We start from the raw sequence: 15874 nt of genomic DNA on the forward strand, positions 1-15874 counted from the left end.
CCTTTCAGCAAATCTTTGGGTGGTAGTATGTTCCAGGCACTGTGCCAAATGCTAAAAATAGAGTTCTTCCCTTAGAGTTTACATAATTGGGTTTTTTACCCTTACCCACACACACCAAAACATTTTCCTAGACCCCACCTCACATTCTATCTAATGCTCTATGTCATCCTTTCACAAGTCAGATTTATTCAAAGAATAAGCTCTACTTAGTTGCTCTATTTCCTCACTTAGCTTTCATTCTTCAACATACTGTGCTTTCGTACCTCACTACTCCACTTAAATAGCCCTTGCTACTCTGCTACATCCAGCTATTTCCTTGCTGGAATTTCTTTAAATATTGTACAGGCCAAACTACATCAAAGTGTTGTTTGTTGCCTCTGGGCCACCAGTTTTGGTTTTATTAGTATGTCATACAAGGTGCTCTGTGGAACTGATCCTACCCATCTCTCTTGCTTGATCTCAACTTTTCAACATAGGCCCTATGCTCCAGGCATACCAAACGACTTGCAGTTTCTGCAGATACTCTTCTTATGTATTTTGTTCTCTCTGCCTGCAATGTTTTTCTCCCCTAGTACACTTGTATTCAAGGTTCAGGTCAATTGTAATCTCTCAAACTTTTTCCAGCAGGTACAGTTAGTACTTTCTCCTTACATGCTCTCATGGCATTGTGGATTACTTCTGTCATACTCTTACCATGTTTTATTGTAGCTTTGTGTTTACTTACTTTTTTTTTTTTTTTTGGTAAAATAAAACATAACAAAATTTAACCATTTTAGCCATATTTACAGTTCTGGGACATTAAGTACAATCACATTGTTCTGTAACCATCACCATCATTCACCTATAGAACTTCACCTTACCAAAATGAAACTTACTTTTTTGTCCTATGTAGTATTCTTAATCTGGGATTAATGGACAGGCTTCAAGAGTTCTGTGAGCCCCCAGACTATCTATAAAACTTTATAGGTGGGGCATTTTTTTTATGGGTAAAGTATCCAGAACCTTATTTAGATTCCCAAATATGTTTGTTCCTTCCTGTGTGAGTCAGCATCCATTCAGGAAAACTGAAAGTAATCTGAGTATTTAACATGGAGGGATTTAATGAGGGAATTGGTTACACTGGTGATAGAAAAGCTAAGACAAGCTGCTTACATGAGCCAGCTCAGAGAGTAGCAACAGCAGGAAACCACTCTGATAATCAGTAAGACAAGGAGAGATGAAACCCAGAGGCTGGTTTCACTGTGGAAGCTGGAAGGTAGACTTGTCTGGTGTGGGAGCAGTAGTAGAGGAGATTCTACCATGGCAAAGAGGAAATGGAGGAAAAAAACATGGCTGCTTCCAACTGCCCTCCAATCTCCAACTGGTGCTTCCCATTGATTGAACCCAACCAGAAGCTAGCTGACATGGAGCCCAGGAAATTGCCTGCAGGGGCTCAGGTTTCCTGTCCTACAGGGCAGAGCAGGGGAAACAGGAAGAGTAGATTTGAAGGCAAACAACCAGGACTGCCATACCTCTGAAAGTTGAAGAGCCACTGGTTCTATTCACCTTTATATCACTAAGATGTAGATATTTAATAAATATTTACAAAAGTGTAGCTGTGATCATGACCTTCCCCTTTGTACTGAATAATATCTGTCATTTTTTTCAGATTCTGTTTATTCAGATTCTGTTATTTATTCATAATAATATGTCATTGCTGACATTTACAACATTTTATGGTCCTTACCCATTCTGTCTTTTCAGCTGTATTTCCAGCTGTTCTCCATCATATACCTAGTTCTTCATCCAAAACAGGCATGTTCTTCAAACATGCTCCATATGTGCTTTCCATCAGCTTCGTTGGGATTCCCCTACTGTCCTTCACTATTTGTCTCTTCCTTGAAACATGCATAGTATTCCCCAGTCTGTTAATACTTTCTCTAGCCCCTATGAAGTAACTCCAATTGTCTTACCACCTTTCCTTATATTACAGTTATTTGCATGTATATCTTTTGGGTCCTTGTAGATTATAGCTTCTTTATAGAGAGATTTTCTTTGTTATTTGTGGATCTAGTAATATAAAGCACTGCAAGTTAAGTATAAAGCACTGCAAGTTAAGTCTTCCCAAGAATTATTTACATTTTTTAAAGATCTTAAACTACTGATATTTGGGGGAAATTATTAGAATATGTGAAGGAAATATTTTCAGGTAGGGAGGTTTGCTGTCTCTTGCTTTCTTCATCAGGTGTATCTCTCTTTATCTTTCCCTCTCTATAAATAGGAAGAAGAGAGGGCAGACTGTTGGCATCCTAGGTCCTAAAATTCAAAAACCCTAGATATAGCTAGGATTTTGTCTTTCCTTCTCTTTTTCAATTATGTTTTCCCTTCAGTCTATTTGTTACTCATTACTACCGCCACTGAAAAGCAGGCAGAAGACAATATTAAGAAAAAAGGACATTCAAATTACCTATTTGAACATTGTTCAGTAAGTTTACACAAAAGATGTAGTTATTTTAAAGTTTGTTTTTTTTGTTTTTTTTTTGTGGTACACGGGCCTCTCACTGCTGTGGCCTCTCCCGTTGTGGAGCACAGGCTCCGGACGCGCACGCTCAGCGGCCACGGCTCACGGGCCCAGCCGCTCCGCGGCACATGGGATCCCCCCAGACCGGGGCACGAACCCGCGTCCCCTGCATTGTCAGGCGGACTCTCAACCACTGCGCCACCAGGGAAGCCCTAAAGATTTTTTTAAGGAATAAAAAGGAGAAACAAATTAAACTAATTTTGATTGAAGAGTAACTATTTGTATTATTGTAATAAAAGATAATTGGCCCCTATTGTGTATTTTCATTGTAACATTTTAGATTTAGAATAATTTGTACCTAAAATTTCCCCCATTATTCTGATTGAGAATTGGTTACAATCAGGTACTTAATGATGATAAATAAGCTTTTCGTAGGCAAATAACTGGTTAACTGTAAGTGTAATAATAAATGAGCATGAAAGCAATCAACTGTTGCTTTACCACATTATTTTGGAACTTCCCAGACTAAAGTAAAGCAGAATACATCAAGTCTAATCCAAAATGGGAATTCTGGATAGCCCAAAGGTGGGAAGTTTTTTGAAGAGCAGAAGAGTTATATCAGATATTGCTATTTAAAAATGTATCATAACTTTTAAACACTGTTTTAGAAGCAATCTAGCCTTTTAACAAAGGCTTTTCTCAAATGTATACTATACAAAAGTATAATATCTTACAAGAAGCCAAAAACTGTCTGGTCTTCGTTGATTCCTTTTTTTTTTTTGGCTGCGCCGCTAATTCCCTGACCCTCGGCAGTGAAAGCACGGAGTCCTAACCACTGGACCACCAGGGAATTACCACCATATTTTTCTAGAAAGGTTAACTGTATATCACTATATTCTGTCGTGGGCAGCATTTCTCAACCTCTATTTCGTTATCATACCCTTAGGAAGTATTTTTAGACTTTTTTTCCCCTAATTGCCCCTTGCATGAGATTTTAATGTTACAAATACACTGTTTATATATTGTATGTATATCTGTGATTTATGCATAAAAAGAGTTATATTTTATTCATTCCCCTTCCTCCCCAGTACCAATTTTCACCCCCTTGGGACTATGTCATGCGTTTTGAGAATACTTGGTCTAGAAAAAAGCAAATCTACTTTAAGGAATTAGATTTCATAGCACCAACTGTTAGAAGTCCCAAGTGATTGTCAATATGTCTGGGGTGATTAGTACTTTTGAAACTTTCTACCATGAAAAGAAACTGTTTGGGGTCTTCAATTTAAGTCTTGAAGCATGTAAAGAAAAAGCTCCAACTGCCCTGATTCCATGAATGATTCTAGTGATTTATAGACATTTAAAATTCTAACTTCATGAAATCCTAGTGGCAGCTGACTTACTTATTCCAAATAATGTAACTGTTAGAAAGCCAGTCATAAAAAATGATTTCTTTTCAGCTGGCTATAGTTTTATTGGGGTTTATATTGGGTTGTTTATTTGTGAAAAATGAAAAACCAAGGAAAATAGCAGTCTATCTTTGATCCACATTGAAAGTGATTTTATATTTTCAGTGAAGGGGATATTGAAGTGGTAGTATCTGAAGTGAAAGGTTTCTTCTGATTTCTAAATGCTTTCTCACACTCCAAACGACAATGTCTTTGGTTGTTTTTTTTGTATGTTTGTTTCTCCCTGTAGCATTGATTAGCAAGAGGTTGGAAAACTGATTCATCAACTATGAGTACAAACTGGTGAATTGGTTCCCAAATCCCAGGTAGGGCATTCCCTAAAATAGGATGACAATTTCCTTGCCCTTTTCTTTTTATAATGCTCATATATAATAACTTTGTAGGCCCTCTCAATTTTTTGACTTGAAGGGCCTGGTTGAAGATATCATTCCAGGTGAAGAGGGTAGACCTTTATAATTTTAAAGTTGGGAAAGACCTTAGTAATAATTGCCTTAGTAGTTATTAACTATTATACCAACACCAAGGTAAATATACTACAAAGGGAATCTAGTATCCAGTAATAGGATTTCGGTACATAGGGAATTCAAAAAAAGATTCTCTGAGGAAGTGATAATTACAGTAGACCTGAAGAATGAGTTGGAAAAAAAAGAAAAGGAAAAAAAAAAAAGAATGAGTTGGAAGTAGCTAGGCTAAGAAAAGATAAGCTGCCCAAGCAAAGGCAATAAAGTATACAGTAGCCTTGAAATAAGAGCATTTATGTATTGAAAACATGCTCAACATCAGTAATTATTAAATAGAAATCAAAACTACAATGAAGTACCACTTCACAGCAGTCAGAATAGCCATATTAAAAAGTCTACAAATAACAAATGTTGGAGAGGGTGTGGAAAAAAGGGAACCCTCCTACACTGTTGGTGAGAATATAAGTTGGTGCAGCCACTATGGAAAACAGTATGGAGGTTCCTCAACTAAAATTAAAGTTGCCATATGATCCAGCAGTCTCCCACTCCAGGGCATATAAACAGACAAAACGATAATTCAAAAAGATACATATACCTGTATGTTCATAGCAGCACTATTCACAATAGCCAAGACATGGAAACAACCTAAATGTCCATCAACAGATGACTGGATAAAGATGTGGTACGTGTATACAATGGAATACTACTCAGCCATAAGAAAGAATGAAATAATGCCGTTTGCAGCAACATGGATGGACTTGGAGATTATCATACTAAGTAAAGTAAGTCAAAAAGAGAAAGACAAATACCGTATGATATCACTTATATGTGGAATCTAAAGTATGACACAAATGAACCTATTTACAGAACAGAAATACTCTCAGACATAGAGAACAGACTTGTGGTTGCAGGGGGGAGGAGAGGATGGATTGAGAGATTGTTGTATAAACAACAAGGTGCTACCATACAGCACAGGGAACTATATTCAATATCCTGTGATAACCATAATGGAAAAGAATGTTTTAAATGTGTGTGTGTGTGTATTTATTTATGTATAACTGAATCACTTTGCTGTACAGCAGAAATTAACACAATATTGTAAATCAACTATATTTCAATTTTTAAAAAAAGCATTCATGTATTCATGAAATTGAAAGACCGGTTTGGCTAGGAAAGACAGAATGACAAGACATAAGACTAAAGAGGAAATTAGGATATAAAACAAGTAGAGCCTCATATGACATATTAAGAATATAGGATTTTTTCTCATTGAGATATAATTCACATACCACAGGGTGTAAATTTCAGTAGTTTTTAGTACATGTTGTGCTACCATCACCATTATCTTAATTCCAGAACATTTTATCACCCCGGAAAGAAACCCCATACTCGTTAACAGTCACTCCCAATTTCTCCCTTTTCACATCTTCTGGCAACTAGTAATTTACTTTCTGTCTATAGATTTGCCTGTTCTGGACATTTCATGTAAATATGATTATACAGTATGTGGCCTTTTATGTCTGACTTCTTGAATTTACCAGTGTTTTCAAGATTCATCAATGTTTCAACAAGTATAGATAATTCCTTCTTATGGATGAATAATATTCTGTTGTATGGATATACCACATTTTGTTTGTCCATTGATGAACAGTAGCTTGTTTCCACTTTGGGGCTATTATTAAAAATGCTGCTGTGAACATTTGTGTACAAGTTTTGTTTGGGCATATGATTTCAGTTCTCTTAGATATATTCCTAGGAGTGGATTAGCTTGGTTGTATGGTAATTCTATGTTTACTATTTTTGAGAACTTAACATATGGTTTTCAAAAGTGTCTGTACCATTTTATGTTCCCACCAGCAATATATGAGGTTTCCAATTTCTCCACATTTTTGCCAATACTAACTACTGTCTGTCTTTTAATTCTAGGTATCCTAATGGGTATGAATTAGTATATCTCATTGTGCTTTTGCTTTTACATTTTCCTAATGACCAACGAAGTTGAGCCTCTTTTCGTGTGCTTATTAGCAGTTTGTGTATCTTCTTTGGAGAAAGGTCTGTTCAGATCTTTTGTGCATTTTTTAATTGGGTTATTTGTCTTGTTATTATTGTCTTGCAAAAGTTTTTTTAATATATTCTGTATTCTGGTCCCTTATCAGATATATGATTTGCAAATATTTTCTTCCGTTTTGTTGGTTGTCTTTTCACTTTCTTGATAGTATCTTTGGAAGTACAAAAGTTTTTAATTTTGATAAAGTTCAGTTTATTTTTTTCTTTGGTTGCTTATTCTTTAGATGCCATATGTAAGAAACCATTATCTAATCTAAGGTCAAAAAAATTTACACCTGTGACTTTTTTCTAAAAGTTATAGTTTTAGCTCTTACATTTAGGTCTTTGATTCATTTTGAGTTACTTTTTGTATTTAGCATGAAGAAAGGGTCCAACTTCAGTTTGACAACTGGTGGCTATCCAGTTGTCCCAGCACCAGCTGTGAAAAGACTATTCTTTCCCCCATTGAAGTGATGTGGTACTTTTCTAAAAACTCAATTGACCATAAAAGCTTAGACTGTTAATTCTGTTCAACTGATCTACATGTCTATCCTTATGCCAGTACACAGTTATCTTGATTACTATAGCTTTGTAATATGTTTTGAAATAGGTAAGTGTGAGTCCTCCAGTTGTTTTGTTTTCGAGATTGTTTTGCTACTCTGTGTCCCTTGTATTTCCTTACAAATTTTAGGGTCAGTTTATTAATTTCTGCAAAAAAGGCAGGTGGGGTTTTGATAGGGATTGTGTTGTGTGTGTAGGTCAACTTTGGGAGTATTGATATTCTTCGGGTCCATGAACCCAAGATATCTTCCCATTTATTTAGTCTTATTTAACGTCTTTTAATGTTTTCTAGTTTTAGTGTACTTTTATTTTGTTAAACTTATTTCTAAGTATTCTTTTTAATGTTATTTTAAATAGAATTGTTTTCTTAATTTCATTTTTGGATTGTTCATTGCAAGTGTATAGATATACAGTTGATTTCTGTATAGGCATCTTGTATCCCACAGCCTTGCTAAAGTCATTTAAAATTTTCTATATGTGACATCATCTCTTCTGGAAACAGAACTGACTTTTGGTTTCATTGATTTTTCTCTATTTTTTAACTCTCTATTCCTTTTTTTTTTTTTTTTTCTCTAATATCCATTATTTCCTTCCCTCTGCTTCCTTTGGGTTTAGTTTGCTCTATTTCTAGTTTCTTAAAGTGCAAGGATAGGTTATGGATTTGAGGTCTTTCATCTTTTTAATACAGGTATTTATAGCTATAAGTATACAAATAAGCAATGCTTTAGCTGCATCCCATAAGTTTTGGTATATTGTATTTTTGTTTGCATTTATCTTAAAATATTTTCTACTTATTTATATATTCTCTGACCCTTTGATTATTTAGGAGAGTGTTTGATTTCCACATATTTGTGAATTTCCCATTGTTTCTGATTTCTCATTTAATTCCATACTCAGTATGATTTCAGTCTTTTTTCATTTTTTAAAGACTGGGCAATTAGGAGAGAAATTGAAATAACAAGCATCCAGATTGGAAAGGAAGGAGTCAAATATCTCTATTTTCAGATTAGATGATGTCTTGACCAGGCTAGAACTTTCAGTACAGTGTTGCATAGAAGTGGCAAGAGCAGGCATCTTTGTCTTGTCCTTGATCTTGTGGGGAAAGCTTTGAGTCTTTCATCATTGAATATAACGTTCACTTGTCTTAATGTCCACTTTGTCTAATACTGGTGTAGCCTCTCCAGCTGTCATTAGGTTACTGTCTGGATGGTGTATCTTTTTCCATCCTTTTATTTTCAACTAATTTGTGTCTTTAATCTAAAGTATGTCTATTGTCAAGAACATATAGTTGGATCATATTTTTATTCATTCTGTGAGTCTCTGCCTTTTAATTAGGTGCTTAATCCATTGTCATTAAATGTAATTACTGATTAGATGTGGATTTTGTCTGCCATTTAATTATTTGTAGTCTATACATCTTATTTTTTTTTGTTCTGCTATTCCTCTAGTACTGCCTTTTTTGTATTGAGTAGATCCAGTTTAACATTCTAATTTCATTGTTTCCTTTTTATTTTTTATGTTTAAGTTATTTTCTTCATGATTGCTTAGAGATTACAGTTAACTTAAAACAATTCTATTTGGATTAATATCAACTTAGTTTCAATAGTATATTAAAAATTTTGCACCTTTATAATTCCATTCCCTTTCCCCTTCTTTTTGCTGTTAAAGTAATATAAATTACATCTTCATATATTGTCGGCCCATCAAGACAGATTTATAATTGTTGCTGTATGCAGTTGTTTGGGGTTTTTTTTGAACATTTTCCCCCTTTTTAATTAATTTATTTTGTATTTGGCCACATAGCATGTGGGATCTTAGTTCCCCAACCTGGGATGGAACCCACGCCCCCTGCATTGGAAGCACAGAGTCTTAACCCCTGGAGCGCCAGGGAAGTTCCTGCAGTTGTCTTTTAAAGCAGAGAGGAGAAAAAGGATTACAAACAAATATCATTTATACTATTTTATTCTTGCCTGTGTAGTTACCTTTACCATTTTTCGTTAATATTTTAGTGTGGATTTGACTTTCATTTTAGTCTGAAGGACTCCCTTTAATATTTCATATAGGGCAAGTCTGTTAGCAGCAGATTATTTCAGTGTTTTTAATCTGGGACTATCTTAGTTTCTTAATTTTGAAGAAGTCATGCTAGATAATAGAATTCTTGGTTGACTTTTTCCTGTCAGCACTTTTAATATGTCATCTCACTGCCTCTGGCCTTCATGGTTTCTAATGAGAACTCAGCTGTTAATCTTATAGAGGATCCCTTGTATGTTATAAGCCATTTCTCTTTCCACTTTCAAGATTCTCTCTTTTGGCAATTTACGATATGTCTAGCTATGGATCTCTTTGAGTTTATCTTACTTGTAGTTTTCTGGGTTTCCTGAATAAGTAGATTGATTATAGTTTCCTAAAATTTAGGGTGTTCTCAACCCAATATTTCTTCAAATATTCTTTCTACCCTTTTCTGTCTCTCAGTTCCTTCTGAGACCCCCAGAACATATGCTTATGTTGGTACATTTGAAAAAGTTTCACAGGTCTCTGAGACTGTTCACTTTCGTCATTCTTTTTTTGTTTGTGTTCCTCATACTAGATAATCTCATTTGATCTATGTTCAAGTGCACTGATTCTTTGATCTTTCTCCTCAAATCTGCTATTTATTGGCAAATTTTGTACTTCAGTTATTATGTTTTTTGTTTTCAACTCTAGAATTTCTACATGGTTTTTTTCTTTTAATTTCTTTCTCTTTTATTTCTTTTTCATAGATGTTCTCATAATTTTGTTTAGCTATTTAGGCATAGTTTTCTTTAGTTCTCTGACCTTATTTTAAAAAGCTGAAAGTTTTAAGTCTAGTGCCTTGGCTTCCTTAGTGACAGTTTCTACTGACCGTACATTTTCCCCCTTGTTTATTAGCCATACTTTCTTGTTTTTCTGCATGTCTCATAATTTCTTTATTGAAAATTGAGAACTTTAAAAGTTTTCAATTGATATAGTGGTAGAATGTGACAACTCTTGTAATCTGATTCACCTCCCTCCTTCATGTTTGTTATTGCTCCTTGTTGTTGTTTAGCAGTTTTTTTTTTAACGATTAGTCTCCTGAACTAATTATGTAAAGTCTATATTCTTTGAGTTTATATTCTATGATTGGACAATGATTTTCTTAAATGCTTGGAGTCAGTAAATCTCCCACTGTTTGCTAGGGGGCTGTGTGTACATTGGGGTATGCTTCAACATTCAGCTAAGCATTTGACAGCTTTGCCTTAGCCTTCACTTCCTGCTTGTCAGAGGCTTATGGTCAGCCAGAGGTGAGTGCTTAGGGTTGTCAGATCTTTTCTGAATACACATGCTACCCTACATTTGCACATGGCCTTCTAGTGTCCCAGGAGTATGTCAGAGCTTTTAAAATCCCCCTACAGACTTCTCATTCCCCAGCTTTTCTTTTTGAGTTTGTTTGTTTGTTTAGCTTGTTGTTTGTCCCAACCATTATCTCTGTCATAGGCAGCTGTAGTGTTAACCAGTTTCTGCTGATTGATTTAACAAAAACACCTCCAAGGAGAAGGTTTACAGAGGGTGAACTTTGATTCAATTCAAAGATAAGCCATGCAAGTGAGGTTTTACATGAAGTTGTCACACAAATCAAATAATGACAGTTTCTGGGAATGGGACTTGGGAAAGATTCCAGCTTCATCTGATCTGTCCGTTTTCTACTGGGCTGCTGGTTTTCACTGCATTTGCAGGCTGTTGATTTTCAAGTATACCACTCAGTTGGAGAGATGAGCATGAGAATAGAGGAAGTTAAAATGCCACAGTGTTCATTGTCCTTACTGACATTCAGCCATTTTTCTTAATAAATGCTCACAGATTTTTTTGCAAGACAATGATTATTTTCAGAGTTCTGTAAAAGTTTAATAATTTGTGCCGGTGTTCTTATTGCTTTTATAGAAAAGAGGACTTTTGGAGGTCCTTACTCTTCCATTCCTGCTGAAGCTGCTCAGGATTTAGAAGTTTAACCTGAGAGCTGTGGGAAATGATGTGAGCCCTTCAGCTTTACACAAGGAAATAACTTAAGCAGATTTGATTCACAAGTCAAGGCGGGTGTGATGCCTTATAGATGAAGTATCTTACTCTGGAAGAATTTAAGTGCTTTTTTTCCCCAAAGCCACAATGCTTATTTTAACACGATAGAATAAGAACCTGGTCTCCTGATATCCTATCTAGTGTTCTTTTTCTGCTGTACTACTGCTTATAGAGTTGGTTAGTTGAACCCCAGTGATGCTAAGAAATAAATAAACAAGGATAGGGTGCTAGTCAAGACAGTGTTCATATATATGAAAGTACAAAGCACTGGTACATGATATTGTTTCATAAATGTCAGTTAGGTGTGAATATTAAAGTTCTGGTTGAAATAGTTAATGCTTTGATTCCCAAAGGGCAGAAATTAAAAAACAAAGGAGTGCCTTTCTTACATTTCATACGAAGTAGGTCTTCTCTTCAATTTTTTTTTAAACCATTAGGCAAATAAGTGAAATATACAGGTAAATTGCAATGTTGAGAGAATGTAATTTTTTTCATAATCCAATAAGTTAATTTATAGCATCTACTCACCTAGTTAATGTGGAGACTATGGAGTAGAACATTTATCACTTATTGGTTCTCTTGTTATTTATTGTTACTTTATTGTTTCTCCTGTAAGCATTACTGTGCAGTAATTGCACTTTATCAAACACCTTATTTTTCTGGGTTAGCTAGAGTTTCTGGGAGTTTTGGTTTTTTCCAGTTTTATTGAGATGTAATTGATGTGCATCACTGTATAAGTTTAAGGTGTACAGCATAATGGTTTGACATATATATTGTGAAATGATTGCTGCAGTAAGTTCAGTTCGCCTCTATCATCTCACATAATTACAATAAAAAGAGAAAGCAAAAAAACAAATTTTTTTTTCCTTGTGATGAGAACTCTTAGGATCGATTAAATCTCCTAACAATTTTCATATATATCATACAGCAGTGTTAAGTATAATCACTTACTATATTGCAGTGTACTTACAGTACCTAGTATTTACAGTTGACCCTTAAACAACACAGATTTGAACTGTGCGGGTCCACTTACATGTGGATTTTTTTTTCAACAAACACACACTACAGTACTACACAATCCATAGTTGGTTGAATCTGCGTATGTGGACCTCGGATTTGGAGGGCCAACTATAGTTATACATGGATTTTTCGACTGTGTGGCGGGTCGATGCCCTTAGCCCCAGCATTGTTCAAGGGTCAACTGTATTTATCTTGTAACTGGAAATTTGTACCTTCTGACCACCGTTTTCTGATTGCCCCTCCTTCCATCCCCTGCCTCTGGTAACCACAAATCTGGTCTCTTTTTCTGTGAGTTCAGTTGGGGTTTTTTTGTTTTTGTTTTTAAGATTCCACATATGAGTGAGATCATATAGCATTTGTCTGTCTTGGCCTAAGTTATTTCACTTACCATAATACTCTCAAGTTCCATCCATGTTGGCCCAAATGCCAAGATTTCATTTTTTTTATTAATGGCTGAATAATACTCCATTGTGTGTATATATACACCACAACTTATTTATCCATACATTCATCAGTGGACACTTAGGTTGTTTCCATGCCTTGGCTATTGTAAATAATGCTGCTATGAACACAGGGGGCACAGATATCTTTTCAAGATAGTGTTTTTTCTTTCCTTTGGATATATTCCCAGAAGTGGAATTGCTGGATCACATGGTAGTTCTATTTTTAATTTTTTGAGGATCCTCCATACTGTTTTCCGTAGTGGCTGTATCAGTTTTCAATCTCACCAACAGTACACAAGGGTGAATTGGATAACTTGGTTTCTTGTTCTTGAATTTTATGAGTTCTTTATTTATGTGGGTTATTAACCCCTTATCAGATAGATATGTGGAAATATTTTTCCCATTCCATAGGTTGTTTTTTCATTTTGTTGATGGGTTTCTTTTGCTGTGCAGAAGCTTTTTAATTTGATATATTCCAACTTGTTTATTTTTTATTTTGTAACTTGTGCATTAGGTGTCAAATCCAGAAAATCACTGCCAAGACCCATGTCAAAGGGCTTTTTTCCTGTTTTCTTCTAGGAGTTTCTTGCTTTCAGGTCTTATGTTTAAGTCTTTAATCCATTTCAAGTTAATTTTTGTGAGTGGTGTAAGATAAGGGTCTAGTTTCACTCTTTTACATGTGAATATCCAATTTTTCTAGCACCATTTGTTGAACAGATGGTTTTTTTCTCCATTGAGTATTCTTGGCTTCCTTGTCAAATTTAGTTGACCGTTTATGCTGTGGATTTTTTCTAGGCTCTCAATTCTGTTCTCCTGATCTATTTGTCTGTTTTTATGCCAGTACCATACTGTTTTGTTTACTATGGCTTTATAGCATATTAGCTAGAGTTTTTCTTTTCGAACAGTCGTTTTATGAATTCTGCTTTGTACTGCAGCACAAACTGGTGTTTCAGGCAAGGCTGTAGAATCCCGTCATGTTCACCTGAAGTTACATTTATGATGTGAAACTGCTGTAGTATTTTCAACAGCAGTTTTAATTGAAAGTTCAGCATTTACTGAAATTACTGAGTTACATTTTATTTTTCCTTTAGGTTACTTACAACAAGAGAACCTTACTTCTACCTGCCAGGCTTTTATTTTGGAAAGTTCAAATTTAAAAGAGTATGCAGAACACTGTACAGATGAAGGTTTTATCCCAGCCTGCTTACTGGTGAGTGATTTGTTCTTTAAGGAAATATTTCATCATTGACCCACATAAGACACTATAAACATGGTCTTAAAAATCAGCCCATTAGCAAAATCAAAATGGGCAGAAATTTTGATAGTTTGTATTCATGCATCGGTGGAAAGACCTAAAGAAGGCCAGCTCTTTTTTTCATACATTTATGTCTAAGCTGGGAAGTGAATTCCAACTTTGAGAGTCAGTTTCAAAATGACACCCTCATTTCTAATTAGTTTCACTACTGCTTGTTTTGGGGCTTACTTGTTTACTGCCTGTTATGGACTAAATATTTATATCCCTCCAAAATTCGTATATTGAAACCCCACCCCTCAGTGTGATGGTATTTAGAGGTAAGGCCTTTGGAAAGTAAGTAGGTTTAGATTAGAATATGAAGTTGGGACCCTCATGATGGGATTTAAAAAGTGAAAGACAGAGAAATTTCCACACACATCAAGAAGGGGGATGTCTACAAGCCAGGAAATAGGTCCTCACCAGGAACCAAATCATCTGCCAACTTGATCTTGGATTTCCCAGCTTGCAGAACAATGAGAAACAAGCGACCTGGTCTATGGCATTATATAGCAGTCCAATCTTTCCTATATTTGCTTTTCCTATAGTTGCTTACTTCAGACAAATATGAAACATATTTTGATATCTTGTTGTCACCTCTTTTTTAAATATCACTAGACCAGTAGAGCATTGTTTGGTATTTAATGGGTATATGCTAGAACTACATTATTTGAAATGGTATTTTGTCATTTTATTTTATTTTATTTTATTTTGCGGTACACGGGCCTCTCACTGTTGTGGCCTCTCCCGTTGCGGAGCACAGGCTCTGGACGCGCAGGCTTAGCGGCCATGGCTCACGGGCCCAACCGCTCCATGGCATGTGGGATCTTCCCGGACCAGGGCACGAACCCGTGTCCCATGCGTCGGCAGGCGGACTCTCAACCACTGCGCCGCCAGGGAAGCCCTGTCATTTTATTTTAAACATGGGTCTTTAGATTCATTTCAGCTGTCACAGACAACATGATTATCTACGGAGGAAACCTAAAAAAACATTCAAAACTGCTGGAGTTTAGCAAGGTCACAGGATACAAAGTGTACGAAAGTCCATCATATTTCTTTATACCTACAATGAGCCATTGGAAGTGGAATTTAAAAAAAAATACCATTTATAGTAGCACCCAATAAACAAACAAAAATAAAATACTTAGTTAATATATCTAACAAAATATGCGTAAAATCTGTATGCTAAAATCTACATGAAAGAAATCAAAAGACTTGAATAGAAAGAAAGATACACTGTGTTCATGGAATGAGCAGCTCAATATTGTTAAATGTCCATTCTCCAAATTTTGATCTATACATTCATTACAGTCAAAATCCCAACAAGTTTTTTGTTTGTTTTTGTTTTGAAATGGCCATTTACTGACTATGTCTGATCTGCAAGGTACTATTTACATCCTATTGTTGTTCACATAGTTTTTTCAAGAATAAACAGAAACTACATCTAATCCATTCATTTAAGGGGGATGGCTAACGATGTGACACAGAAAGCCCTGTGTCTGCCTAGGGGAAATAGAGTAAGTCCCCTACATAGGAACCTTCAAATTGCAAACTTTCAAAGATGCGAAATGCTACTACCCAGACATCACTGGATCGTTTTTTCAAGAGGATAGATGGAATTGAATCCAGCAAGGAACCAGAACTTGTGCCATCAACGTCAGGCATGAGTGAAATTGTAGTTTGCCCTCTGTCTCCTATTGCTGATGATCCTTCAGCTCAACCATCTCCCATCTCCTCTCCCTCCTCCAGTCAGTAACTCTTCTTGCCTTTTGACTCAAGCCAGCCCTGTGTGCCAGCTATTGTACTGTACTACTGTACTTTTCAAGGTACTGTACTGTAAGATTAAAAATGTTTTCTTTATTTTTTGTGTTTGTTTTTTATGTATTATTTGTGTGAAAAGTATTATAGACCTATTACAATACAGTACTATATAGCTGATTGTGTTAGTTGGGTACCTAGGCTAACTTTGTTGGACTTAACGAATGTGCTCTTGGAATGGGACTCATTCATATATA

The 15874-nt window shown here is 35.6% G+C and overlaps 1 protein-coding gene across 2 annotated transcripts in view; it reads left to right on the forward strand.

Annotated features, from left to right (window-relative positions):
• Nucleotides 1–15874, forward strand: part of NPAT (nuclear protein, coactivator of histone transcription) — a 53323-nt gene that overhangs the window by 2150 nt on the left and 35299 nt on the right. For both annotated transcript variants that reach the window (XM_082843783.1, XM_082843782.1), the window contains exon 2: nt 13660–13778. In XM_082843783.1, the coding sequence (XP_082699909.1) occupies nt 13660–13778 (119 nt within the window). The remainder of the gene's footprint in view (nt 1–13659; nt 13779–15874) is intronic.

This window comes from Leucopleurus acutus, assembly GCF_964270905.1.
Source record: "Leucopleurus acutus genome assembly, chromosome: 8".
Classification (NCBI taxonomy): Eukaryota; Metazoa; Chordata; class Mammalia; order Artiodactyla; family Delphinidae; genus Leucopleurus; species Leucopleurus acutus.